At 49.3% G+C, this 26,922-nt stretch overlaps 1 protein-coding gene across 17 annotated transcripts in view; it reads right to left on the bottom strand.

Annotated features, from left to right (window-relative positions):
• Btbd16 (BTB domain containing 16) overlaps positions 1 to 26,636 on the bottom strand; it is a 54,219-nt gene extending 27,583 nt beyond the window's left edge. For 9 of the 17 annotated variants that reach the window (XR_015630648.1, XR_015630654.1, XR_015630662.1 and 6 more), the window contains exons 1-9: positions 25,663 to 25,937; positions 23,127 to 23,184; positions 20,549 to 20,700; positions 15,976 to 16,049; positions 14,282 to 14,425; positions 10,892 to 10,981; positions 9,754 to 9,868; positions 3,291 to 3,372; positions 1,609 to 1,739 (exon numbers count right to left, since the gene is read on the bottom strand). Coding sequence is in view for 9 of the 17 variants with exons in the window: in XM_087572369.1 (XP_087428495.1) it covers positions 1,609 to 1,739; positions 3,291 to 3,372; positions 9,754 to 9,868; positions 10,892 to 10,981; positions 14,282 to 14,425; positions 15,976 to 16,049; positions 20,549 to 20,700; positions 23,127 to 23,144 (806 nt within the window). In the remaining 8 variants the exon portion in view is untranslated. 17 annotated transcript variants of the gene reach the window in all.
• Between the last annotated feature and the right edge of the window lie 286 nt (positions 26,637 to 26,922).

The following is a 26,922-nucleotide window of genomic DNA, read 5'->3' as shown; positions in this document are numbered from 1 at the left end:
CTCAGGAAGCTTGCCACTGGCTTAATACTTGGATATCACTCGCCCAGTTCGCGTTCCTAGTACCATTATTGTTTTTCTCCCTCTAATTCGAGGTTTAGTTTAGGACTACATGCCGTTCAGTTATCAGCCATACTGGATCACTTTATCATCATCTGACACAACCTAGAGTAACCTGGGAACAGAACACCTCAGAAAGGGCCTGCCCAGGTCAGACTGGGAGTGACAGCGGTCAGACTGAGTTTTCTATTCTGCGATGGTACAAAAACCCATTCAGTAGGAAGCAAGCTCCAAGTCTTGATCTTTCCCTTGAAGAGTGGTAAGTGTGGTGTGTCTCTTTCTTATGATGTTGGGCAGCCGCACTGACATGGCGTCCCCATCAGCCCACAGTGAATGATGGACTTCCTATGATGGCTGTGGGGTCAGGGAAATTCAAGGCGTCCCATGCATTTTCAGCTCAGGCTGTGCTCAGCTCAGGATAAATATAGTCAGGGGAAACCGTTGCAAACTGACGGCCTAAGCACTTTGCACTGGTCATGTTTTTCCTGAAGTTTGAGATTTTCAAATAACGTAATTTTTTTAAAGAGTGAAATAAAGAACACACAGTCCTTTCATGGTGGCGATCTCATTTCTAGAAGGTGAATGAATGTAAGGAAATAATCTGAGATGAAGAAAACGTATAACGAAGAGGACCAGTTACTGAGATGCGAGTGCTGGTAAAATGTTAGGCATCAGCTAAGAGCATAGCTTCGTGAGGAGATGGAGAGAGGAGGAGACAGAGTTTGGCAGAACAGGACAGGGATTGCAGGCAGGAGGAAGCACGCACAGTGTGGCTATACCGCTGTGGAGAGTCCGAGGAAGGTCCCTGTGGGGCTGTGTCAGACCAGGAGATGGTTCAGCTAGATTACTCTCCTAGGGGTCCCCACTGGAGGTGTCTTCATTGCCGAGGGCCATGAGAGATGATGGAGCTTTGGCCGTGGGGTGGCGCTGGCACTGTGGAGTGCCCAGTTTGGAAACAGAATTGGCCTCGAGGTCAAGGTGAGGTCAAAGTAGTGTCCCAAGGACGCCCAACGTTCTAATGTGTTCTGAGGATATTGTGCCAGGACAGGGCAGGGGTGTATAGCAAAGGCAGGGAGCTCTGAAGGCTGGGGTCTTGACAGAGAGGCCAAGCAGGCAGTTGGATAACCAAGTTTAGAAATATTTGGCAAAGTAGTCAGGACTAGAGGTGAAATCTTGTTTGAAGGATTTTTCTCTTCTTTTTTCTGCCTTTCCCTGTTTTCCAAATTTTCCATAATTAATATGAAAGAATGTTGGCTGGGTGTTTTTAATGGCTTAAGCAATAGTCTTTTGCTGCTCTACCTCGGCAGGTAAGGAGACAGTTGACCCCAGTCCTTACCTAGAAGGAGCAGAAAACGTTTTCCTCTTCCTGACCTCACGGGTAGTACCCCTGAGTTTCGACTCCCACCCAAGGCCTGGCTTCCCAGGAGAGCAGGGAATTGGGGAGTAAATGGCAAGCTCACAGAGGTGTGGCAACTACTGGGACAACTCCTTTTCCCAATGGCCCCCTGCTTCCTGCTACGCCCACCCTGGAGGCAGCACACCAGCTCTGACCTGGGAGACTTCAGCACCTTGTACAGCAGAGGCTCAGGGATGTGTCGGAGGTGGATCTGCGTCCCCACTAGGGGGACCAAGTTCATTGCCAGCCACTTCTCACAGGCATTGGTGAGCTGCTCTTCCTTGTACTGAGGAGGCAAATAGAAAAGCATGAAAAGATAAGGCACACCTGGCTCTCAGCCCCCTCTGCTGGCTTGGTAGTGGCACTGCTTGCCGATTTGCCCAATTTTCAGACATGCTAGGCAGGGGACTGTAGGAGTGGGAGTGAAGGGGCTGTTGTAAGGGTGGAGGGCTGGGGTGGTGGAGGTTATTTATAACCATTAGAGCATTGAAGCCTGTCGCTTTAAACCACAGCTATGAGGACGGGTCCCAGCTATCCCATGTCAGCAGTGGAGAACCTGAGACTCCAAGGTGCCATCTCTTTCTGTGGTCCCTGGTCTAGCTACTCTTCAGGCTGCTTGAGCAGAGGTTTGTATGCTGAAGGCCCTGGGCTGCCTTCAGTGACCTACTGCAAGTCTGAAGGGAAGAAAAACCCATGCCCAATGGCTGCTCCAGCATATACTTTAGAAGAATTAAAAGACTGCAGGGGAGGTGGGCACAAAGTCCCATCCTAGCTAAGAAGCTATTGGCCAACAATAGCTGCTGGAGAGAGACACGTGTGTGTGTGTGTGTGTGTGTGTGTGTGTGTGTGTGTGTGTGTGTGTCCGTCCCCTGGTAGATCAACCAGGCTCCAGGGGAGGCAACAGTATAAAGATAGCACAAACTGCACTCAGTGGGTTTTAACTAACGGAGAGAAGAGAGACTTTCGTGTTTAGGGGAAGGAAAGGATGTGCGAGGGGTTGGGTGAATATGATTAAAACACGCTATATGAAATTCTCAAAGAGCTAATAAAAACGAGGGGAGAGAGAGAGAGCAGGGAAAGGCTCCTAGAATCGGGGATCTTGAAGGGGTCTTGGTAGACCTTTCATGTCCCTGGGATTTGGGTTTTTCCAGGCTAAAGTCTTGCTGAGAAAAGGCAACCAGAGTGCAAGGATGTCACCAAGAGAGACTTTCTAGAGCTGAGGCGTGACGATGAGAACCAGGCGGTTCTTCACAGACACTGAGGGTATTCTTAGCGGTAGCACCGTGACGTGCTGGGTTTGTGTGAACTGTCTGTCGCCCTGAAACACGCCTCTCTCATAGTGCGCCACTCATCACAGAGAGCAGTAGCTGGCGGTGGCCTGGGGGTTTGATCAGGAGGTGAGGCTTAGGACTCGGCACTGGCCTTCGTTGGCTTGCGACCCTCTTCATGTCCACTGCCCCCTGATAGCTGCAGTGACATGCTGACTGGGCCCGGGTGGTACAAGAGCTCACCACTCCATCTCTGTTCTAGAAGGTATTTGCTACCTTGGTGGGAAAAGCCCTGCTGCTGCTCTCAAACCCCGAGATTAAGGCATTTAAAGCCATTTTCTTGTCCATGCATTTTTTAAAAAAATAATTTCTTTCTGTCCCTCCTTCCTTCCTTCCTTCCTTCCTTCCTTCCTTCCTTTCCACGTTTTAAAGCTAAGCATTTCTGCTCTCGGTTTGATACTTTTGAGTACACATTTTGGGGTTAGGCCTGATGGGTGACGGTCAGGACCTGGGTGCTCTCGAAGCCCTGGCACCCTGGGGGCCCACACACCCTATCCCGCCATTCTCACCTTGCAGCCGGCCAAGTAGAAGTTCTTGATAGTGCAAGGCGTGAGTCTGTTCAACATCGTGCTGACACACCTGTGGGGAGAGCTGCTGGTGTGGGACGCCGCCACAGGCTGTCAGAGGAGGCGGCGGCAGTGGTGGGGCCGAGGTCGGGGCAGAGACTTCTGCTCGACTCCAGGATGGCAACAGAGACCCCTCACCAGGAAGGGGCCCTTACTTTAGGGACTGACCAAAGCCAGCTGGCCTGTTGTGAGAGCTCTGGGCTAAGGCGGGAGGTGAGGCCGGAGGGAGCCGAGATTCTTCAGAAAGCAACGAGCAGCCTCTTCAGCAGGGAGTGGCACCGTGGCCTGGAGCCAGAGAAACTAACAACTCAGGCTTTGCCAACATGGCCTCTAGATGCCCTCCTGCCCAAGGCATTTTCTCCCTACTACACTGCTAGGTGGCCTCAAACATTGTTCCTTTCTGTCCATAAATGGATTCCAACAGTGACTTTCTGATGAATATCTCAGTCCTTCCTCATAGCTAGGCCCGGTTTCCACTGACCTGTTTCTCAACAAAATCCTATTTACTGATCATATACCATGTGCCTAGCACTGGCCCAGGACTTTGGCGTACAAAAAACAAAGCTAATGACCAATAGAAGACACAAGCTGCTAAGTACACGCTGAACAGATAATCGTGCTATTACAATTGGTTGGTTAGGTGAGGTGTGTCCAAACTGAGATCCAACACAGGTAGATGACGTTGTGTCTTGGTGTCAAAAGGTTGAATACCTTTGGACTAAACCACCCAGAGCATCAGGTACTGTGGGAATGCAGAAAGGAGGGAGCCTGATCATGCTTAAATCTGAAAAGCAATCAGAAACTAAGAGAGTGGATTTAGAACCTGAAACACAAGGGCGGAGGGGAGGCTGGGGCAGGGATGGAGAGGCTGATATCCCAAGAGAAGAAAAAGCGTGGGAGAAAGTCTGGGGCAGGAGCATGCGCAGATTGTAGCGGAAAAGCGAGGAAGGCCAAGTTGCTATGCAGAGAGAGGGTGGGGCAAAACTCGAGTGAGCTGGAAGTAGGCAGCTGTAGAAAGGTGCTGCACGTGGAAGGTGGCGCCTCGGAAGTGTCTGTGACCTATCTGACGTTAAGTCCCTTTCAAGCATGAGGTATGCTCGCTCTATGGAAGAGAGCAGGGAGAGCAGCTGTCACAGAGCTCTCGGACATTGTTCAGGCTGCTTTCATCCTGCGGTTACCGTAAACTCAGGTGAGATTCACTTCAAAGCTAACCAGTGAGTCTTGCGCTATTGATTACGTTTACGTGTACGCGCGTGTGTAGGTGTGTGAGTGCCAAAGCATGTGTGTGGGATTCCAAGGGCAACTTGCTGGAGTCAGTTCCCTCCTTGGGGGTTTCCAGGGATCAAACTCAGGTTCTTGGGTTTGGTGGAATGAATCTTTCCCTCTGAGTCATCTAATGGGACCCATGCAGTCTAAACATATTTGTCAGTGAGCCAGAGTGGCCAATGAGCAGCGGGCTCCCGAATCCCCGTGACCTTAGAGAACTGCTTTTTCTGACTTCTGGTTTCCTGTGGCACCTTTGCCAACGTGAAAAAGAACAGCGAGGCTCACGGTCCATTTTCTCTCTGGCTATCACCAAGGTCACTGAAGATATCCTTAACCTTTGAGCCTCTACAAACTCATTTGTTCCTCCAGATCTTTAGGTAATTTCTCATATCTCATATCCTCTAGCCTTAGCTGCTAGGATGTTCACAGCAGGGTGTAGGGTGCTATGGTGGGCAAGTTTCAGTTTCTTCATCCTTATTTCCCTCTCTCTCTCTCTCTCTCTCTCTCTCTCTCTCTCTCTCTCTCTCTCACACACACACACACACACACACACACACACACACCCCTAGGGTGTCCAGTTGTTTTATTTCATGCACTGACCTTAAAGCACAAGGTGAGAACCAGTGAGTGAATAAGTAACCTGGTCACGCCCATGTGACCCTCCATCCTCAGGCTCTAGGGGACTTGGGGACTTGCTGACTTGGGGAGACTGACCATGTCCCTCATGGGGCTTGGTCTTGAGCACAGGAGAACCCAAGCTTAGTACATTCTGGGCCTGTAGTAATCTTGTTATTGAACTTAAGGGTCTCAATCCGTGTCTCAAGCCCGATACAGCCACCCATCCTCAAAAAGTCAATTAAAAGAGTCAAATTAGAGGCTGGGAAGATGACTCAGCAGCTAAGAACACTGACTGCCCTTCCAAAGGACCTGGCAGCTCACAACTGTCTGTAACTCCAGGATCTGACACCCTCACACAGACATACATGCAGGCAAAACACCAATACACATAAACATTTAAAAATATATTAAATAAAAAAGAGCTAAATTAAAAGCAGAAAAGGGAGATTTTATCCAATGTGATCACATTGGGAAGAGACACAAGACCCAGTGAGCCACACCACATCTCCAAGTCTGTCTTTGGGGTCCTGATATGAAATTAAAGTTTAATTAGAAGACCACGGACATGCACATTTAAGCAGTCGCAGTCACGATGTGGTCCTGCAACGACTGGCCAATCACTGTCTGGGCTCCAGTGTCATCCTATACGGTCATGTGACAAGTCGTTGGAACTGTGTTAGCTCTCTTTCAGGGAGACAAGTTCCTCCTCTGGCTGGCACCTTATTCTACTCTCAGTGTGAGACTCCTAGGGAAAATTTCACTTCTGTGTGTCCCATTGTTTCAATAATCTGGTAGCCTGACTGAGAGACACAAATGTCATCTTAGAATATCTTCATTTCTGCCAGGGCCTATTAGAATTCCCTTCTGTCTGTTGTAACACTTCCGGTTCATAAGATTACAAAGCCCATTGGTTCCCATCTTTATGTCTTTATGTCTCTTGGTCCTGTCCCTCTGCTCCCCAGACTTAGCTCAGATCCTCCGTGCCTCCAAGCTCTGCTTCAGTACCAGCTTCCCACATGCTTTACGTACTGTGCCCACGCCACATAGCGGGTCCTGCTGACTGCTCACCATGCTCTGCGACTAAACCAAGTGAGGAAGTTGCTGGTGTCACCTCCGAGGTCCTATATGACCAGTCTCACCCTAAATTCCCGATTCATCTCTCTCTTCCTCTTCTGCTCCAGCCACCCTGAGTCATCCTGTGACAGCCATGATCTCAGCTGTGATCCCAGCCCAGGTACCAATGAGAGAATCTATGCAACATCATCAGGTGACACATGTGTGCAGAGGTCCCATCCCTCAAAGACCTCCAGGATGTGTGATTCAGACTTGAGCAGCCGTCAGTGTGAGTTCTCATGAACCAGGACCCCAGCTGAGATAATCTTCAGGGTCTCGTGTGTGGCCTGAAGTTGCAGTGTTATCAGACCCAGAGCACTGCTGACCTACTCCGTGAGCATGTATGTGTGCACACATACTCATACACACCACACTCTTAAGTTTGACTGGAACACCCCTGCCAATTGTGCCACCACCAGCTTCTCAAACACAGGCTCAGCTGTGTGGCGGACCTGCCCTGGCTTCTGACCTAGAACACTAAGCTCTCTGGGGTTGTGTGAAGAATCTGGGGCAGGTCTCATCTGCCCAGGCTCAAGAACAGGTCAATAGGCTTGGCTCATTATAAGCACCGGTCCTGTTCCGGCAGGGGAGAAGGCAAGAGAACAGAGGACCTGCTATTCTCGACCCAGCCGCAGAGAGAAGTCAGGAACAGGGTTCTAGCTGCTGTAAAGGTCTTCCAATATTGGAGGCACGGTACTGGGTAAGTCAGAAAGTAGCTAGAGGCTCCCTTCCAGAGGAAAGCCACTCTCCCAATGTGTGGGCCTGGGAAACAGCTGCTCAGAGATGATCTGGGTGAGCAAGCTGTGCTTCCACAGTTACTACAGTAACAGGCTAGGCCGAGCTGAAGTGTCGACGACGATGACACGAGGAGTCTGAGAAGTCTCAGGTAAAGTCCGACTTCCCCACTCATCAAGAAGAGTCAAGGTCAGCTTCCTCAGATGACTGCAGGGCACCACATAAACCAATTCTGTCTTCAGTTGCTTTCTCCCATCATACATAGCAACGAAGACCTCGGCCACACAGACACACTGAAGGCTTTCTCAGACCCCAAATCCCTCTCGGTACGTCCCTTACATATCATTCCAGACCTCTGAGCACCTGAAGTCCTTGGCCTGTGGAGCAGCCGTATCCCCCGACAAGCCTGTAAGAAGCTCTGGGTGGAGGGCCTGGCCTGAGGTATCCTCAGGTTCCCCCCAGAATCCTCAGTGGCTCAGAAATGTGCTGTGTTGAATCTGAGTCTGTGGCCTCTGGAATTAATGAGTGGAATCCTTCCAGATTCCCTGGGAGAAAGCCTATCCCTGCCCTATCAGCAGATGGTGTCTTCTGTTGGCTTGAGTGGGATATTCATTCGCTTATACAGGCAAACTGAGACTTACCAAGAGCTGTAGGACATCCTTGCAATCCAGGCACTCAGGAGGTCGAGGCTGGAGGATTGCTAGTTCAAGGCCAGCCTGGGCTATACAGTATGACCTTGTCAGCTACAACCCAAACTGAAAGTCACTGAGGCCTGAGGAGGTTACATGAGCCAGGCAGATCATCCTGCCCTAAGTCTTTGCACCAAATTGCATAGAGATTCAGACAGCCACATAACTCAGCTCCTGTCTTCAAGACCAAACGGGCACAGCAGGTCCACATCCCTCCGGCTCGGAGAAGGAACAGGAGAGTCTAGAAAGACAAATCCCACAGAGGGATTTCCATGCAGCACGCAAACCCCTTAAGAAGCGTGGCACAGAGGAACATCACAGGATGCTGAAAAGGGGATTTGGAGGAGCGCCTATGCTTATCACAGGCACACCTTGTGCTCAGAGTTAGTCCTATTCAGCCTAAATGTCACATTCGGGGGCTGCTGACTTCAGTCTACCCTATGTGACTCGTTTCCTATGTTGCAGGGACTTTTGAGCTGTAGGCGCTCATGTGCAGCCACCTGCCCAACTGTCCCTTTTTTACTTCCTTGGCGTCCCAGAGAAGTCCAAGAAATTGTTCTGGAAGGAGCAGGAGAATGAATGAGGGTTGAATGAGCGAGGCCCCTGACCAGGGCCAGAGAAGGGTTAGGACCTCACAGAGCAAGTGACAATTCGGTTACCTCGTCCCAGCCAAGTGGGAAAGCGTGGTTGGTGACTACAGGTTTGGGGTCCTGACTGCTCATCAGGCACACTGTCAGCTCTCAGGGCTGCTGCAGGGAAGAGGAGCTAGGTGCCACAGAGAGAGCTGAGTGAGTGTCTGACCATGGCCTGACACCATCTCCAGGCTCTGGGACAGTGTCCCCTCGTCCTCAGCAGTTCCCAGGCAGTGGGTAGGTAATGACGATGAGTCACGGTTTTGGACACAAACCATGGAGGCGTGTGCAAACTGAGCAGCTTACCACAGTACTGACCCATGCCTTCACCTCTCATACGCTTGCTTAGAGTCTGGGGGGGGGGGGAGCCCTGTGGCCAGTGACCAAGCCTCACTGAGCAACATCTCTTTAGGCTGTAGTGCTGAGATGTGTCCTCACTGTCACATTGGATTCAAGCTTCAGGGCCCAGGTGACCTCAGGATGCAGCAGCCTTAACACTACCCTCAATTCTCCTGGTTCTGCTCAGCCTCCACAAACCCACCTACGGGGCAGCCAGACGAATGGGCGGCCCAGTCAAAAAGGCCATGCCCCAGAATGGGCCCTGGGATTGTGGCCACATCAGATCTTAAATCATTCATAAAATCAATTTTTAATTACATTATAATCTACTCTGTGGGTGAGAGGTAAATGCACGTGCTACTGTGCACATGTGGAGGTCAGAGGGGGACTTGGGGGAGTTCATCCTCTACTCCCACCATGTGCATCTTGGGAATTAAATTCAGGTCGCCTAGCTGTGGTGAGTGTCTTTGCCATCTGAGCTACTTTGCTTTTTTTTTTTTTCTCTTCAAAAAGACTTCCGGTGACTCTGTGCAACATTCTCAACAATAAAAGTATTTTCAAGAATAAAACAAAGCTTTTCCTGAAGTAAGAGGTGAGGGGACAGGACCAGAAGTAAAGAAGCCGGCTTAGATGTGGATGTACTTAACGGAGAAAGTTTTTTGGTTTGGTTTCGTTTTGTTTTATTCCCAAGTGAACTCGGGTAAAATTGGTAATCGAGCCAGGTTTGAGGGGAGTCACTTTGCATACCGCATACTCTCTCCCCATGGTAGTGTCTCCCCGCTTTTTGCAATTCATTCCTATGAATCAAGAATCACTTAGGCAACGTGCACAAAAATAATGGGGGCTGCCACAAAACACTTAATGCATCAGTGTGAGTTTTGTGTGGTCCCTTTCTGGGTTCTAAGTCAGGCTTGGTATGAAGGAACTCCAAGAAAGAGTAATGTTCTGTGAGATAAGCCGCAAAGAATACCCCCCGGTTTGCCCAGGCTGGCCTGTCCCTCCTGCTGTCCTTACTTTCGAAAGAGTCGGTTGAACTGGAGGATGTGAGCAGAAGCCAGCACGCCCAGCACATTGTCCACGGTCATCTCCACCTCGTTCATGTAGAGGTTCTTCAGGGCCAGGGCAAAGGCTGGAGGGGCAGCAGCAGAGGGGGACCCATTAGCATGGGCTTCATAGCCTACCTGGGGAACTTGCTACCTCTGCTGCTGGGATGGGGTGGAGATACTGGAGGGAAAGTGAGAAGTGCAGACTTTGGTACAGACCCTGCCTGGTCAGGTGGCCACCTAGACCCACAGCTTCCTGGAGAAGCTGAGAATGAAGGCAAGGAATGCTGATCTCCACTATAAAGATGCTCCTTTGAGCCCGCCTTCAGAGTATATGTGACAGATAACCACAAGGCCAGGAGGTCCCCCCAGCTTTCCCTTAATCTAGGGCTCCATGGCCCCAACAGGACTTTCTCTAGATCTATGAAGGGACTTAAGGATGGGTTTCCCTGGGAGCCTGAGAACTTCAGAGGACAGGCACCCCCGGGAAAAGCCAGGATAATTTAACGATTTAGGAGCCAGACAGCCTGGCTAGGGGTCGGATGGAATTGGCCTCCTCTAAACACAATGTGTTCCAAGACAGCATTGCCCTGCGGTTGCAGAGTGCTCTGAGGACCACAAGCCGCACCAGTGCTCCTGACCTACCTACCCTCTGTGTCATCAGAGCATGTCATGAGTGCTGTGTTCACACAGATGACTGGTTGGGAAAGCTGGGGAAAGGTTGAACGCTCTGTAGGAAGCTTCTACAGCTGTTTTCCCCTGGGCAGTCGGGGGACTGTGGGGAGGGGGCAAGCCAAAGTGCTGCTTGGAAGAAGCATAGGCCTCTGGGTATCCTTGTGCCTACAGGTATAAGCTCCCAGGCTGGCCCCACCCAGCACGCGGGCTACAGATGTACAGACATCTGTAGTGTCTTGAGTACTGGGGATTGAACTGGGGTACTTAGGCTCATGCAGCAGACTCGGGTACTGACTAAACCATCTCTCCAGTCCCTGCTCAGTATCCTTGGGGAGGAGCGAGCCTCCCTTGTATGCTGTGTTTTGCTGTTTGTTTTCTGTCTGTGGGAGGGCCATTCAGTATCCTTCTCCCAACACGAAGGTGGGTTACATTACCGACTCTGGTGACTGCTGGGTCATTGATCCTCAAGGAAATGATGATCTTCTTTACTGGGGACCTTTTCTTCATCCTCTCAGTTGAATGGACTAGTGAAGGAAACGCAATATGGAGATGGAGAATGAGGGCCCCGCCCACACCCTGCACACAGCCTGGATCTTGGCACATGTCATCCACTGTTTGGTAGGTGCGCTTTAGAGGTGACTACTTAATTTGAAATATCTTATGACTCACAGGAAGTTGCAAAGTGGCCTGGAAGCTCCTGGTCCACTCTCTCCCAGCTTCCCCCAGGGAGCTTAGCATTGCCAAAGTGGGTGACTGGAACCTGCATTGTGCTGGACATGCTCACCATGTCTCGCTCTCTGCCCCTCTTCCTGTCCCTCCTCCATTCCTCCCCTCCTTATCTAGGCTGTGAGCAGTTTGAGGGCAAGGTGAGCTCCAATCATTGGTTTTGGTGTCTGGGCTCCGTAGACAGAGCAAGTGGGAAAACAGAGGCTACCTGCTGAAGGATGAGTGGGGGCCGCGACATCCACATGGTGGCTCTCTTCTTTTAAAAATTGTTGTTACGTAAATTAATCGATTGGTTGGGGGGGGACACGCCATGGCACACGCAGAGGTCAGAAGACAATCTGTGGGAGTCACTTCTCTCCTTCCACCACTGGGGTCCCAGAGATCAAGCACCTTTGCCTGTTGAGCCATTTCACAAGCCCCCAATAGTGGCTCTTGTTGCTTTGCCCCATGGGTTTGAAATTGAGGATCCCTGCCACTGAGGAGTTCTGGGGGAAGGGATGGGGCAGGCCAATTAACTGCTGGCTAATCCATGTATTCGGAGTCACATTCTAAACTGAGGCTCTCAGAGGAGGTCTCCAAGAACATGCCCTTGTCCTCTCCTTAGCACAGAGACTAGAGCTTCACCCGTGATCCCAGGAACTGCATGGCTGCCAACTTTTCCCTGTTCTTCCTAGGTCCTAAACTTTCCTGTCTGAGTTTGCTTTCCTGAGTAGTGTGATGCTGCTTCCTGCTTTTCTCCTTCTCTAGGGGCCTATACACAGGTCCTCTTTTTGGAGAGGCCTTCCCTGGCTGACCCCTTATGACAGATAGCACTGTCGCCCCAACTACATGGCCTGTTTCTTCTGCAAAGACCAACTTAGCACAACCTGCTATTACTCCATGGGCCTGTTATTCCACTTCCTGAGCAGGCACATTGATGGCTCACTAGCCACACCATCCAAAGGATGTGCCATGGTCTTTCACACACTAGCTGTGAGTCAATATTAGCTGGGTTGACAAAATAAATAGGTCTAGTACCACAGAGCTCGAGGTGCATGAGATGGGAGCCAAAGAGGAAGTGATGCTGCCGAAAAACGAGCTAACAGAAGTTCTTTTTCCTCAAGATCCCCTCACAATCCTCCGACATTTATCTGTATTCAGAGTCCCATTCAGCAAATGTTTATGAAGTGCCCACTAAGCATCGCCCTTGCCCACCTCTGTACCTACTAAGTACCAGGCCTTACTTAGCCCTGAGTCACTTTCCTCTCTACCTCATGGCAGAGATTCCTGTATGCATGGTCTTTCTTGCCAGTCGCTCACCCCTCTTGCAAAAAGCAAATGACACTACACACAAATGCCTTGCACACAGTAGGCTCACAGGAGGGGGCAGCTAGTATTATAATGTATCATGCTACTTAACCGTGTTTCATCTCGTTTTGCTATTTTTCTTTCCCCTTGGTATAAGCACAGCATCTGAAGTTTGCTGAAGGAAAGAATGGTATAGGCTAGGCCAGAGTGAGAGACAGACACGCAGGCTCAAACTTCTCCATGTTAGGGACACCCAGACAGATAGGAAACCAGCCATGTTCCTGGGGTCTGTGAAAATCAAGGCGTCTGGAATGTGTTTAACAGAAGAGGTTGTTTCCTTTGGATTTTATCCGAGACCATAAACACCAGCTCGGAGTGCAGCGGCCCATCAGTGTGAGGTAGAAAGAGGATGAGCAGCCATGGGAAGCCTCAGAAACCAACAGAGCTCAGCTCTCCAGAGCTTTCCCAGAAGCCCTGTCTGCGCCAAGTCCAAGGACAGGCATTTCCAACAACCCCCCCCCAGCAAAGATTATGAGATCAGTGTGTGGCCTTGGGACAGAGGCTCTGCTGATTTCTAAAGGCATAGAGAGGGTGGTGACCGTTCCATGGGACGCGTCCTGGAGACGCACGACCTGGTACTCATCAGTGTGTGAGCAGTGGTAGTTGCTGCACCTTTCTGATATCTTTAGCTAGGCCTTGTCACCATCAGGGGTCTTGGATCAGAAGGGCAGGACATAGCTGGTCCCTGTTAGTGACACTATTCTGGAGACATTAAAGATAACATGAGCACTGTCCCCCACCCCCACAGCAGGCTCTCTTACTTTCTAATGTACTCCCTCTCTCAGTCACCAGACCCTGCATGGATGGCTCCGTCAGTGGTCCGACCTGAGCTATGGGAAGATGGAGGAGTGGAGCCCTGTTCTCGAGCACATGGGGACAAGTATTTAGGAACAGCAAAGACATCCCAAGGAGGGGCCCAGGCCTCCACACTCCTGTGGGGCATCACAGCAGCATAGACATATATTTGGCTCCATGCCAGGTTAGATGCTGTTCAGCCAGGTAGATTCTAGCTGACAGGACAGTGCACTCCAGGCTCTGGCAGGGGCAGTGACTGAGAGCTCTGGTCACCTGGCTGGCTCCAGAACAAGGCATCGCTTCCATGGCCCGGAAATACAATCCCACCCTGACCAGCGTGCCAGCTAGCTTTGGGGACTATGGGCTTTCCATGTCATCTGCTTCTGAGTCAGTCTGGAGTGCCAGCTGGAGAAGTTAGTATTATAACTGGAGAAGACATAAGGGGTCAGGAAAGAGTAGGCCTGAAGTGGTGAGGAGGTAAAGAGGAGAGAATAAAATGAGTGCCGTAAATTTGTTTTGGAAAGAGATAAGTTGAGAAAAAAAAAGAGGAAAATAGAACATCAAGGAAGAAAACAGAAGAACAAACACATGTAAACTTCTAACCAGCACGAATAGAGAAACAGGTGACAGATTTCAGAACTACGCTTTCCTTCTGGAAATTTCTTTGGATGATTCAAGGTAGCCCATCTTACAAAGACAATGATGGAGGTGTACTGAGAGCTCACCGTGTGCCAGACATTGTTCTAGAATCCCACACCCATTACCTCCTCTCGGCTCCAACATCACACAATGAGAACTCTCATCCCTCCTCATGGCTGAGGAAGCAGACTCGACACATAGTTCTGCTCACATTGCAGAACATGATTCGTCACTAATGAGGACCACGGGCCAAGCCAGGTCCCCAGAATGCCAAGGGTATCTGGCTCCTGCCCGCCCCAGGTCCCCTGGGAGACTACCTTTCAGAATCTTTTCCAGATCCCTCTGGGAGCTTTTTGTATTCTGTATCAAGGCTGTCAAGTAGAGCTTGGCCAAGGTCTCAGATTGAAAAATCTGAGGGTGGTGGAGTTCCCACTTGAAGCCAAGGCAGTCGAGGATCACGTCTGAGGAGAGAAAACGATGTTTGGTCAGTTCAAGAACATTGCTGCCTGAAGATGCATAGTCTCCCCAACAAAGGCTGTAGCTATTCAGCAGACAGTGGGGACCAGTAGATTCCTGAGGCCTTAGTGTAGTGTGGGGCCAAGCTCTTGCTGGGGAACTTCATAAGCAGTGTCTTGGCAATCAGGGACAGTGCTGTGGACAAAGCTGTAGATTTCCAAGGCATGTGAGCTGCCTTCTAACTCAGGGGCTCTTTAGGGATCCTCTTGGGTGGACTCTCTTGGGAGTCATATTGAAGTAAGATGGCACTGTGAAGAAAGCCCTTTGCAAACTGTGGAATGCTTTGTGTGGGGGCATTCTGCCCTGGGCCAGTCATAGATGATTAAGGAAGAGACCTTAACAGAGGGACAGGTGAATGACACAAGATACCAGGCCAAGATGAGGCATCAGGGGAGTGGGTGGGAGGACTCTGAATGACTCAGTTCTTACTGTTAGCCCTGAGCTGGAGGAGAGGCTGGTAAAAGAGACAATTGTTCCAAACCAGACATGATCTAGAGGGTCACTTGCTGTTTCTTGGCAAGAAAGTTTGACTGTTTGACTGTGTACCTGTATCCTCTTCCTGATACTGTCATTTATGAACTTAAGATATTGTTTCATGTTGAAGTTAAGAAAAATGAGTTTGCATGTTAAATCTTGGATGACCTCGGGTACTTTGTGCTTGGTTAGAAAAAAAAGTCCCATATATGTGGGGTGACTATAGAGCGGAACAGAATTATAGGTCCAGTATTCTCCCTCTGTGGACATCAGGCTCAAATTTGAAGATGGCCATTACATGGCAGACATCACTAATCAACCTGGCATTCTTTTTCCTCACTATAGGGAGGTCTTGGATTGCTTCTCTAAGTACCTTAGAGTTGGCAGATGAGAATAAGCAATTAGCTTTCCCTTGGAAAAGAGGCTGGCTCTGACCTTAGGCAACCATTCTGTGAGGCTTAACCCTGAACAACTCCTTAAAGAGGCTGACTTTGGAGTAGGGGCATGGCTCTGTGGGAGAGTACATGACTGGTATACATGAGGGCCCCAGTTCTGTCTCCAGCATAACAAAAGGTAGGGGAAAACCTACCACAGTATCTTCCCACCTTCCTCACCTGGCTCAGGAGACCTTTCTCCTATCCTGACTTATGTTCCAATCACAGGAAAGTCCTTTGGGGAAAGGGTCAAGAAGGATGTCGGTCACGACTGGCTAGGTCCCAAAGGGAAAAAACTTCAGTTGCCCTGTTCCCGAATGCTAAATTTAGACTTCTCTCAAGGTTACTTACTGACATCAGTGTGTTGGTCTTTATGTGCCGACCTTCACATGTACGTGTGTATGTGGTTCCGCTTGTCACACATAGGACACTGTTTACAGACACCTGCCTGATGTTAGGCACTGCGGTGCATGAGAATTGTGATCCATACAACAGAGACCTGACAACAACTGGCTCCCTTCCACAGGAACCATAGGAGGCCCACGAAGTCGGCGTAGCGCTGGTTAAATCCACTGGTGACAACTCACCTGCTTCCCCACTTTGGGTGCCACTGTCCATGATACTCTCGGTGAAAAGCTTTTGGAATTTTGAAATACATAATCTTGAGGGGAAGACACAAACAGAAGACCCTGCAGTTAATATTAAGTCATTTAGTTTGCTAACTATAAAAGTCATAAAAGGTGTAGGTGACAGGCTCTGTATGGCTTATGCGAGTCATGAGTTGGATTAAATTTTCTGCACCGGATAGATTGTCATGCAGCTCCATCTACCTGGTTTTGGCTTTGGTGCTGGTTTGGCTGTGTGACCTGGGGCACCTGTTCCTTCTTCCCGATACGGTTGGTCACTATTGCTCACCAACTTTATGATAGTGTTTCATGGCAGGGTTCAGAAACTGGTCTACAACTCATCCTATTGTGTAGTTTACTAGAACATGTCTCTACATCATCTCTCCTTACAGCATCCGTCTCCACAGTCTACATCATGAGAGCATCCACACATCATCTCTCCTTACAGCATCTGTCCCTAAAGCATCACCTGATCACAGTTCTCCCTTTGTGAGAGTTTTCTCAACTCTCAGTGTGGCTGGCCCCAAAACACTGATCCCTGTTTCTGCTGGTAACCTTGATGTACCAAGGAGGTATTCAAGGCTGCCCCTGCCAGCAGAGCGGCACTACCTTTGGAACGTCTCTAAAACAACTGTATACAGTAGGTGCTTGACAACTATCTTCCGGGGAAGAGCACAGGGCGTTCCTTTCTAGGATATTAACTGATATCATATGGTTGCTGCCAGTCTCGGGACATCTGAAAATTCACCTCACAGTCTAGCCCAACCCCTCCCCTGTTCCTCTAGCCCAGTTTCTGTTTCATGAGATGGACTCCCAGGTAGCCAAGCCGGTCACTTGGGCGTCGTCACCTCTGAGAGCGTCTCCATCTGATGAGATGCTCTTTCCAACCTGTTCATGCGTCTTGGCCTTTGTTTCTTGACCTTTCTCCAGGCTGTGTCTTGTGTCCCCAGTCCCTGCCTGTCTCCCAGCCTCCTATCATTTTCCTCCTTGGATTCACGCCCCACACAACATACAGAGCTGGTCTTGTCTCTCCTGTTGGGAATCCACCACTGAGTCCCTATAGACTCCTTGGCTAAGCTACAAGCTCCTGCCTCACTACAGCCTTGTGCCTTCCGCTCTGACTGCAGCCCTTTCTGGCTTCATGAACCCAGATCCCCCCCCCACACACACAGAGACCCTGTTCCTATACTGAGGGTTCTCCCAACTCTCTCCTAGGGCTCTTATTAATTCTCTAGGAAGAGCATCATCGTTGCCTTCTCTGGGCCAGCATCCCTATCCCCTATATGCCCCAAGATTGCTCCATTAAAATTCCTGCAATGTCCTCTGGTTGTTTGTCTATTCCTGTGTCCTCTGCCTAACAGACAGGCTGCCTGCTCACTGCTGTGCCCCTAGCACAAGTCGCCATGCATGTGTTCATCCAGTGTTGGCTGAGTCCATGAGTATGAATAGCAGCTGTGATGATGCCTTTCATAGACTCTGTGTACTCCACATGCAGAGTGTGGAAATAAACTAAAATGTGAGTCACATACTCGGAAGACGATTAGCCTAAGAAAGCCAACTAGCCAAGGGATGCTTGTAGACCGCATCTGGTCTGCGGAACCCGGTGTCCAGTTGGGAATGCTGATCCCCAGTGATTCAGAGTCCCTCGTGAGCCAGGCGCATGGAGGCGGTTTGGGCGGGAGCCTGTTTCCGGAATAATAGTGACAGCATTGCTACCCTTTCCAGGACAGAGGTGGCTGCGAGTGACTCAACCTCAGGAAGGCACTTGGGAACCTGAGTTGTTTACCCATTAGGAGTGATAGACTGGACACAGCCACCCTCACACCTTCCCTCAATCACTTGACATGTCTGAGAAGAGCCAGGCAGGGTTAAGAGTTCAGACCATCTCCTTAAATGGCGGGGTGGGTTTTGGAAAATGCAGGGCATGAGCTCAACCTGCTTCACAAACATCCCAATTGCCAGCTGAGCCAGGAGATGCCCGATGACCAAATGGCTACCTTGCCTCTCCTGGGTGTGGTAACTGTTCATTGTAGATGCTTTGTAGATCTCATGATGCAGGCTCACTTTGGGATCACTGGTAGAGTCTTTGGTATACACAACATCTCTTCACTCACCAAAAGGAGAGAGGCCCTGTGAAGAGGTGGCAGCGAACAGTGGTAATGTGCTCATAGGCTGCCTTAAGTTGTGGCCCATGATCATGAAAGAGAAAGGGATTCAGGAAGTGTCTTATGGATGTATAGGCCTCCTGCAACAAGCCACGTATGAGAATGTTGACTTGATGCCTAGGGTGTCAAGGACTCCAGTCTGACTGGGCAGAACTACACAGACCTGGGTCTCAGACCCTCCATTTTCTTCCACATGGCCTTGAGACCTGCCTCTTGGTCTCAGCTTTTCCCTATAAAACAAGATGCCTGGCAGGGCATGGTGGCACACGCCTCTAATCCCAGCACTCGGGAGGCAGAGGCAGGCGAATCTCTGTGGGTTCAAAAGCAGCCTGGTTTAAAAAGAGATTTCCAGGATAGCCAGGGCTAATACACAGAGAAACTCTGTCTTGGGGGAAAAAAAAAGCCTGGGCAGAGTAGAAAGGTAAATGTCTGGGAGGTGTAGGCCTACCGTAATTAACCCCACACTTGGCTGATATTTGCTTCTTTGATTTCCCCTATAGCCTAGCCTTAAATCCCTAGTATCCCTCTCCCAGACTATATGCTGATAAAATACCAAGGTTTCTCCTTTTACCATCTTCATTGCTTTTTAAGACCTTCCCGACCTAGATATAGACTTGGCATTGCAGACCAGATGGAAAGGAAACATTGACCAGGGGCATCAGCCAGAGACCAGGAAGGGCAGGCCTTGGGCTCATTTCCCAGCATGCCTGGGTTCTTAGTGGGAGGGCCCTTCCTTTAAGTCTTGACTGGGCAGCACCACCCCTATGCTGCCTCTTGGGTAAATGGCGGTGTGCCCACTTATGCCAAAACACTGCCCTCAAGACGGCTTGCTTATTTTTATTAGTGTGTCTGTTCGAGGTCTTTCCATGACTCATGCTACATAGGAGAACATATTCCGTTCGCAGATAAGAAACTAGCACTGTATCAAAGAAGTCAACACCTTCATGTCTCTCAGCCCCCAACTCTGCAGTGATTAGGAGTGAGCAGCCTCAGAGTCCCCCACGTCCTAGAATCCCACAGACACAACAAGCAAAGCTAGGCAGCTCGATGACATGCAGGGCACTGACCTGAGCAAGACAGAGCTACAGACCCAAAATAACTGGGAGCTGGGAGCCAGGAGCTGAGTGGCCCTTGGTGTGATACATTTACTACAGTTTGATCTGGCTTCTGTCAAAGTTGACAGTGAACCCCTGTGGGGGAAGCCACAAGGACACCACAGGAGGGAGGGACAAGACTTTACTGATGGGGCAGGGCTGGGGAGCTGTGTATGCTTTGGGAGACACATGTGTACTACACAGTACCATTCCAGGCACTTCCACACATCCTGGCCTGAGATCAGAGAGTCTCATGTAAAGGTACACAGTGTTACTAAGAATACGTTCTTTTTTTTACCTAAATTAAATGTTGTCTGTCAATATAAAAAATAAACAGAAAAATAAATGGAACCTTTTTGGTGCCTCCCAAGAGTTTTTCACAGTCCCAGGGATAGATTCCCACCACAGAGACAGAACTGTGATCTGTGTTCACGAAAGAAAACCACCCTCTCCTGTAGCAGACTCCACCAAGGTAAACGCTCGGTTTATTCAGAGTCTACGATTCGTGAGACTAATAATAAGGGTTTCTAATACACTCTGATACCATATGGTAGATTTAAGTATCCATTGAGTTTTCAAAGGAGTTTCTGTCATACCCATTTCACAGATGAGGAGAGTGAGGTTGAGTGAGCTTTAGCCACCGGCTAACGGTCCCTTTTGACTAGTCACTCAACAAGCATGGATCTTCCATGCCAGCAGATCTCCATGTCAGATACTACTCCAGGGGGCAGCCTTTGCTTAGTTGGACTTATCCATGAACTCATGAGACAGGCACTGCCGGTTCAGAGATTAGTGGCATCAAGCCAGGGCAAAGGCACCAGGAAATGAAGGGACCCTTCTGCAATAAGGTCCATTGCTGGGTCCCCTGGACAGGCAGAACTCACGATTTGGAGAAGTGATGGTCTAGCCTGAGACTGAGACTAGTTTCTAACAGAGGGAGGGGAATGGTAGGCTGGGTGAGATTGGGAATTCATGAGAAACATCCACTTAGCCATGGAGTGTTTTCAAGAGATCATTTGGTCCCTGGACGACAAACTTAGAATCCTGTGAGGGTCCTGAGCTCATCTATAAAGCATTGGTCAGCACTGACAGACCTGGTCAGAACAAGTAGTCTCAGACCCTGTCTGTTCCTATGTATGGTCCTTGAGAGAAGTTTCCTTTCAGACATGCCTGGAGCAGTCCTGAACCATCTGGTCATTGTGGTCTGGTCATTGAACACCTCCTCTTCCCATTCTGGGCTGCCATCCCCCATCATGGGCATTTGACCCTCCCTACTTGTCTGGGTTCTTTAGAGCATCATCAAGGTCTACGTTCAAAACATTGCACATCTGGGAAAGTGCCAGGAGGTCTCCGCAGAAATGGTCTTGGGGAAAACGCCATCGGTTGGTCGCACCAACAATCCGGCGCTCCATCCGAATCTTGCGCTGCTTGATGAGAGAGAGAGAGAGAGAGAGAGAGAGAGAGAGAGAGAGAGAGAGAGAGAGAGAGAGAGAGAGAGAGACCTTTAACTTCCTCCATTGCAAACGTAAACTGCTTGTGAATTCTAGGACCTGGCTAGTGTTTATCATGGGGGCATATTCCAACTAGAGGATGCTGCCTATGGTCCAGGCTATGAAGTACTTCAGAGATTGGGGTCTGGCACAAGAGCAGCCAGGGGCAAAAAGGCCAATTGTTTTTTGGTAGGTAGCTAAGAATTCACAAGTAGGGATAAGTACTATGCTTCAAGTACTTTTCTTTGAGTACCTAGCCTAACATCAGTTGGAGAGATACTGTGGACAGAGTTTCCTCTTTGGTAGAATACACAGTTGAAAGTTCACCACATTATTCATTGTGGCATACAGTTCAGTGGGGTTTAGTACATTCATAGTCTTATGCAAGCACCACCTTTGTCCAGTTCTAGAACATCTTCATTACTCACCAAAGGGCCCCGTATCCATCAGACACCCCATCCATCTCTTTCCCCTCCACTGCTGGTGACCACTAAGCTGCTTTCTGAGTCTAAAACCTTTGCTCGCTCTGGGTACATGTAGAATCGCACAATGTCTGGCTCCCTTCAGTTGGCTTCGTTCCAAGGTTCATCCATGTATCTATCAGCACGTCCTTCCTTTTCAAGGCTGAATGATACCACACTTTGTGACTCTAGCACAATTTGTTTATCTTTTATCAGTTGATGATATCTGAGTTGCTTCAGCCTCTAGCTGCTATGAATCGTGCTGCTAGAAATAGTCATACAGTTCCTTAACGGAAAAGAACACTAGGAATCCAACCCTCTGACTGATGACTCGGACACCTAACAAGAAACACCACAACAACGGATCCGTGTGAATGTAAGTCATCAGTCCTAAGCCACCCAGGCACCAAGAGAGTAGGTGGAAATACGGAATCTGAGCTCAATTCCTACTGTTGTCACTTACCGATTGACAATTTTGGGCAGGTCACTTAACCTTCCAAGCCCCTCAGACATCATGCAAAATGGAGTCAGCTTCAACGGGAATGGTGACAAAGATGAAGCTAATGATTGTGGTGATAACTGCAGAGATGGTGTTGGTAGTAGGGGTGGACCATGTGCTGGTGATGGTGGTGACAAAGTGATAGCCATGATGATGGTGGTGATGATGGTGATAAGGTGATAACCATGATGATGGTGGTGATGATGGTGATAAGGTGATAGCCATGATGATGGCAGGTATGGCAGTGGAAGGGGCGATGGTAATGATGTTGGTGATGATGGTGATAAGGTGATAGCCATGATGATGGTGGTGATGTTGGTAATAAGGTGATACCCGTGATGATGGTGGTGATGGCAGGTATGGCAGTGGAAGGGGTGATGGTAATAATGTTGGTGATGATGGTGTGTTATTAGTGATGGTAGTGATGGCAGTGGCAGAGATGGTGATCACACTGTGACACTGGTAACGGTAGTGGTGGGTGGCAATGACAGTGCTGACAAAGATGAGGATCATGACGACACTGCCTTGCTTTTAGAGTTATTAAGAGGATACAATGAAACTGTTTAGGAAGTGTGTCTTAGCACGTTGCCTAGCTGGGTGACTGTGAGCTGTGGACTGAGTTTAGTTGTGGTCTTGAGGCACAAGCAAGGGTTGGCTCAGCCGAGGGGCTGCTCTCTGGTTTCTTTTTTTTTTTTTCTTTTTTTTTTTTCGGAGCTGGGGACCGAACCCAGGGCCTTGCGCTTCCTAGGCAAGTGCTCTACCACTGAGCTAAATCCCCAACCTCTGGTTTCTAAATAGTACTGCCTAGACGTGCTCTTCCCAGTAGACAGCCAGTCAAGTTTGAGGCACTCAGTGGTGCATGCCCTCAGTCTCAAATGGCAAGCACTTTATTGACTGAGCCATAGGGATGAAAGTTTCCATAGCAAGAAACATCTATGAGGCTGACCAACTGATTAGGACTTCGATGACAGTGGAATATTGCAGGTCCAGAACAATGTTATCTTGGGCTATCTTCAGTCTCCTTACAGGCCATTCCTTGCCTGCCTCTGTGCCTGACACGCCCTTGTGACTATCAGGTGAAACTGTTTTGCAATGTATTAACAAGCTAAAAACTCAAAATGTCATCAGTTAACACCCCTATCTGTAGCAGGGGTTCCCCACTTCTTCATATTCCTACCGACGCGCCTGACAGTGATCTGTTATATAAAATGCCACGAAGGCATTGCCACGTCAGAGAACGGAACTCAGAGTTTCCGAAATGTGCATTCCTGAGCCAGGATCATGTTTAGCTCCGGAATAAACTAACCCTCACCCGCCTTGAGGTGAGAATTTCGGGATTTGCATCTATAACCACCCTCCCCAGACCTGCTGTCACTGGCCTTCCTGTGGAAAGATCTACTTACTGAATTCAACATTTTCATGAATGATAGTGCAGATGACAGCGATGACAGCGATGAGCACCTGGAAGACAAAGACTTAAAGCTGAACGTTTTCATGTCCCCAAAGCATCTCATCAGAACGCTGTAGCGCAGACTGACCTACAGAATCTACCTTTTACCAGAAAAGGAATCAGAACGCCTCAGACATGGGTCATGTGTCATAGCCAGAGGATGTCTGTTTGTATGTTCTGTAGTTGGGTGCATTGTCTCACACTGCACAAGAGCTCTCGTCTGAGATGGATGGACTGATGGACAGATGGATAGGTAGACAGACAGACAGACAGACAGACAGACAGGCCTATGCTATTATTTTGGAAAAGCAGCTCAGGTAGAGGAACAGCAAGATATGCTTCTCACATCGTCAAGATCAACATATGGCCTCAAGTAGGGTGACCGTATAACTCTCTATTTGGAGCAGGAAACTCTATGGGCGGCTTTACCAATTAGTCAGGGCTGTACCGGGCCCAGTGGAGCTATGATCACCTTGGCTTAAAGGCCAGGAAAGAGGACTGGCAGAGCATTCATTCTCCCGCTGGTTTTGAATGCAATTAGGTTAATTTGGTTGGAAGTGACAGAAACCAATCTGATTGATGGTATGCCCAAAACAGTTAGTAGGAAGAGGAGGGTAGAACTGACTGAAAGATGCCGATGGGGCGAGGACACTCACAGACTCCAAGGAGACTGGGAATCTGCCAAGGGACTGAGGATGTCGTGAAAATGAATCAGTTCCCACACTCCGTCTCCAGGAGGTTCTACTCAAGCAAGTCACCATCACCACTGCCACCACACTAAATATACACACCCACACACACCACACAGCACACAAAACACACACACACATACACACCACACACACACACACACACACACCACACTACACATACATCACAGTAGACACACTCCACTCCACTCCACAGCACACTAAACACATACACATACACACCACAGACACCATACACACTACACACATAAACATACTATACCACCCAGCACACAAACACACACATATACACACCACCCTATACACACCACAGTACACACACACACACACACACACACACACACACACTACAAGGACACTAAACACACACACATACACACACCACACACACCATATGCACCATACACACACACTACACTACACAGCACACTAAACACACACACACCACATAGCACACTAAACACATCCACATACACACCACATACATACACGCACACACACCACAGTACACACACACACACTATACAACATACTAAAAACACACAAACACACACCACAGAGCACACTAAACACACACCACAGAGCACACTAAACACACACCACAGAGCCCACTAAACACACACACACACACACACACACACTACAAGGACACTAAACACACACACATACATACACCACACACACCATCTGCACCATACACACACACTACACTACACAGCACACTAAACACACACACACCACAGAGCACACTAAACACATCCACATACACACCACATACATACACGCACACACACCACAGTACACACACACACTATACAACATACTAAAAACACACAAACACACACCACAGAGCACACTAAACACACACCACAGAGCACACTAAACACACATACACACACACACACACACACACTACAAGGACACTAAACACACACACATACACACACCACACACACCATATGCACCATACACACACACTACACTACACAGCACACTAAACACACACACACCACATAGCACACTAAACACATCCACATACACACCACATACATACACGCACACACACCACAGTACACACACACACTATACAACATACTAAAAACACACAAACACACACCACAGAGCACACTAAACACACACCACAGAGCACACTAAGCACACACACACACACACACACACACACACACAGACTCCTCCACACACATGTGGTTTCATTCACGGCTGTGTTCCCACCTCCGGATTCATAGCTGCTTCTCTGTTTTTCACACTGAAGTCAAAATGGCCCTGCACCTCTGTAGTTAAAACCCTTGCCTACTTTCCACTATTCCACATACGAGCTCTGAGTCTTCATCGTGGCCCAGAGACATCTAAGGAGAAGGGAGTAGGCTCCAGGCAGACTTCATGCAAAGCTGGTCAGCATATGAAGAACTGCTCCTGCCAGGGCCTTCCATAGAAAAGGCTCACTTCAGTTCAGAGGCAGCCGCCTACCTTCTGTTTCTTTTACACAAGAGTCTTCCTAGCTGGCCTTGAACCCCAGGAGTATCTCAGTAGCCTTGAAATGTGTTTTATTTTTATGTCTCACTGGGAGCTGTGCCCTTGGTGAGCTTTAGTTGTTGCTCCCTTGGTCCTCTGGTGAGGACGCTGCCTGTGACTCTCCTTCAGCTCCCAGCCAGGACCCTCTGAAGCGCCTCCCTGCCTTGACAGAGCCACATGCAAACAGCTCCCATCACTGGCTGACCCCTTGGTCTCTGCTGTGGATGAGGCGCCAGTCCCACTTACAGTTCTGAAGTCCTGCTGCCCACAGGGGCCGTTCACAGAGGACGAGAGTGAAGCAGAGAAATGCTGGTTGCGCTGGCCACTGAGCTAAGGGAGAGCTGGAGGCTCGGCGCCTTCTGAGCCCGAATCTTGAAGGCTCTCATGACACCCGGGGCTCACCCCTTTCTCCTATGGGATGAGATGCTTTGCTGGGGGAGCCTGCCTTTGGCTTCCAGGGGGTAGTTGTGGGCACCATGGCAACAGCAGTCAGATTCCAAGGACTTCCTCTTCCGGGTTCTGATGTTAGCTCAGCTTGTGGTTCTCTGGGGAGGGGAGGGAGACAAGGCTGTCAGAAAACAGACTGTTAGTGACAGTTTGTCACTAGCATAACTCTGACTGGCTGCCAAAATATTTTCACAACAAAGGTAATTTGAATTCCATGGCCAAAATTAACCTTAATTAATACTACATCAATATTTGTGCATATACGTTTGTGTGTAGACACATTTCCCTCCCCCCATCCCTGTATTATTAATAGTGGTGACACTGTGTCTCTTGATATGGGAGAGAATGGTGGGTAGTGTATCCAGCCTCTGACAGACACTAGTGTCTCAAAGTGCAAGACCTGCAGCCCGGTTGTGCTCCTTTGCAGAGGAATGAGCTACACACACTGGGAAAGCCTTTGCAACATTTCCCATACCACCAGAGTGCATGCTGTCGGCTCTCTGACCTTGAGTCTGGTCTGCTGCTTCCCTCCTAGCCCACCGCCCAGGCCACGGTGTGATAGTGTGTGTGGAAGGAAGTACCTAAGCAAAAGCATTGTAGGGCAGCTCTGCCCTCTCTGTTGCTTCCACCCTTCCCTTTACCTCAGCCGTCCATGTAAACTTTCTCTGGAATAGAGGGCTTTATTTGAATGTGATTTGAATTAAGCTGTTTGAAATCTAAGAACCTGACCCTCCTGACACCACACCTGCCCTCTGGATACCATTTCCGGTACTACTTGGGTTACCGGCTAAAAGACAGCCCCTGAGCGCCTCCTATTGGCCACACTGGGAAAGTGTCCCAGGGAGCCCCAATCCTCACCGCTCCTGAACCCAATGTTTGACCTTGCTCCTGTCAATCCCTTTCTGAAACCTTCGGCTCAGAAGCCTTCAGCTCCCCGGTAGATCGCTCCATGATTCTCTCCAGAGCTGAGCTGTGTGCCAAAGTCAGACACACGTACGTGAAAACAGCTCTAGCAGCAATCCCTCCCTGAAAGTTCTACCCGGAGGCATCCACTTGCAG

This window comes from Rattus norvegicus, chromosome 1, assembly GCF_021556685.1.
Source record: "Rattus norvegicus strain SHRSP/BbbUtx chromosome 1, alternate assembly SHRSP_T2T, whole genome shotgun sequence".
NCBI lineage: Eukaryota > Metazoa > Chordata > Mammalia > Rodentia > Muridae > Rattus > Rattus norvegicus.
The sequence above is the reverse complement of the archived record's forward strand: the minus strand, read 5'-3'. Positions and strand labels throughout refer to the sequence as shown.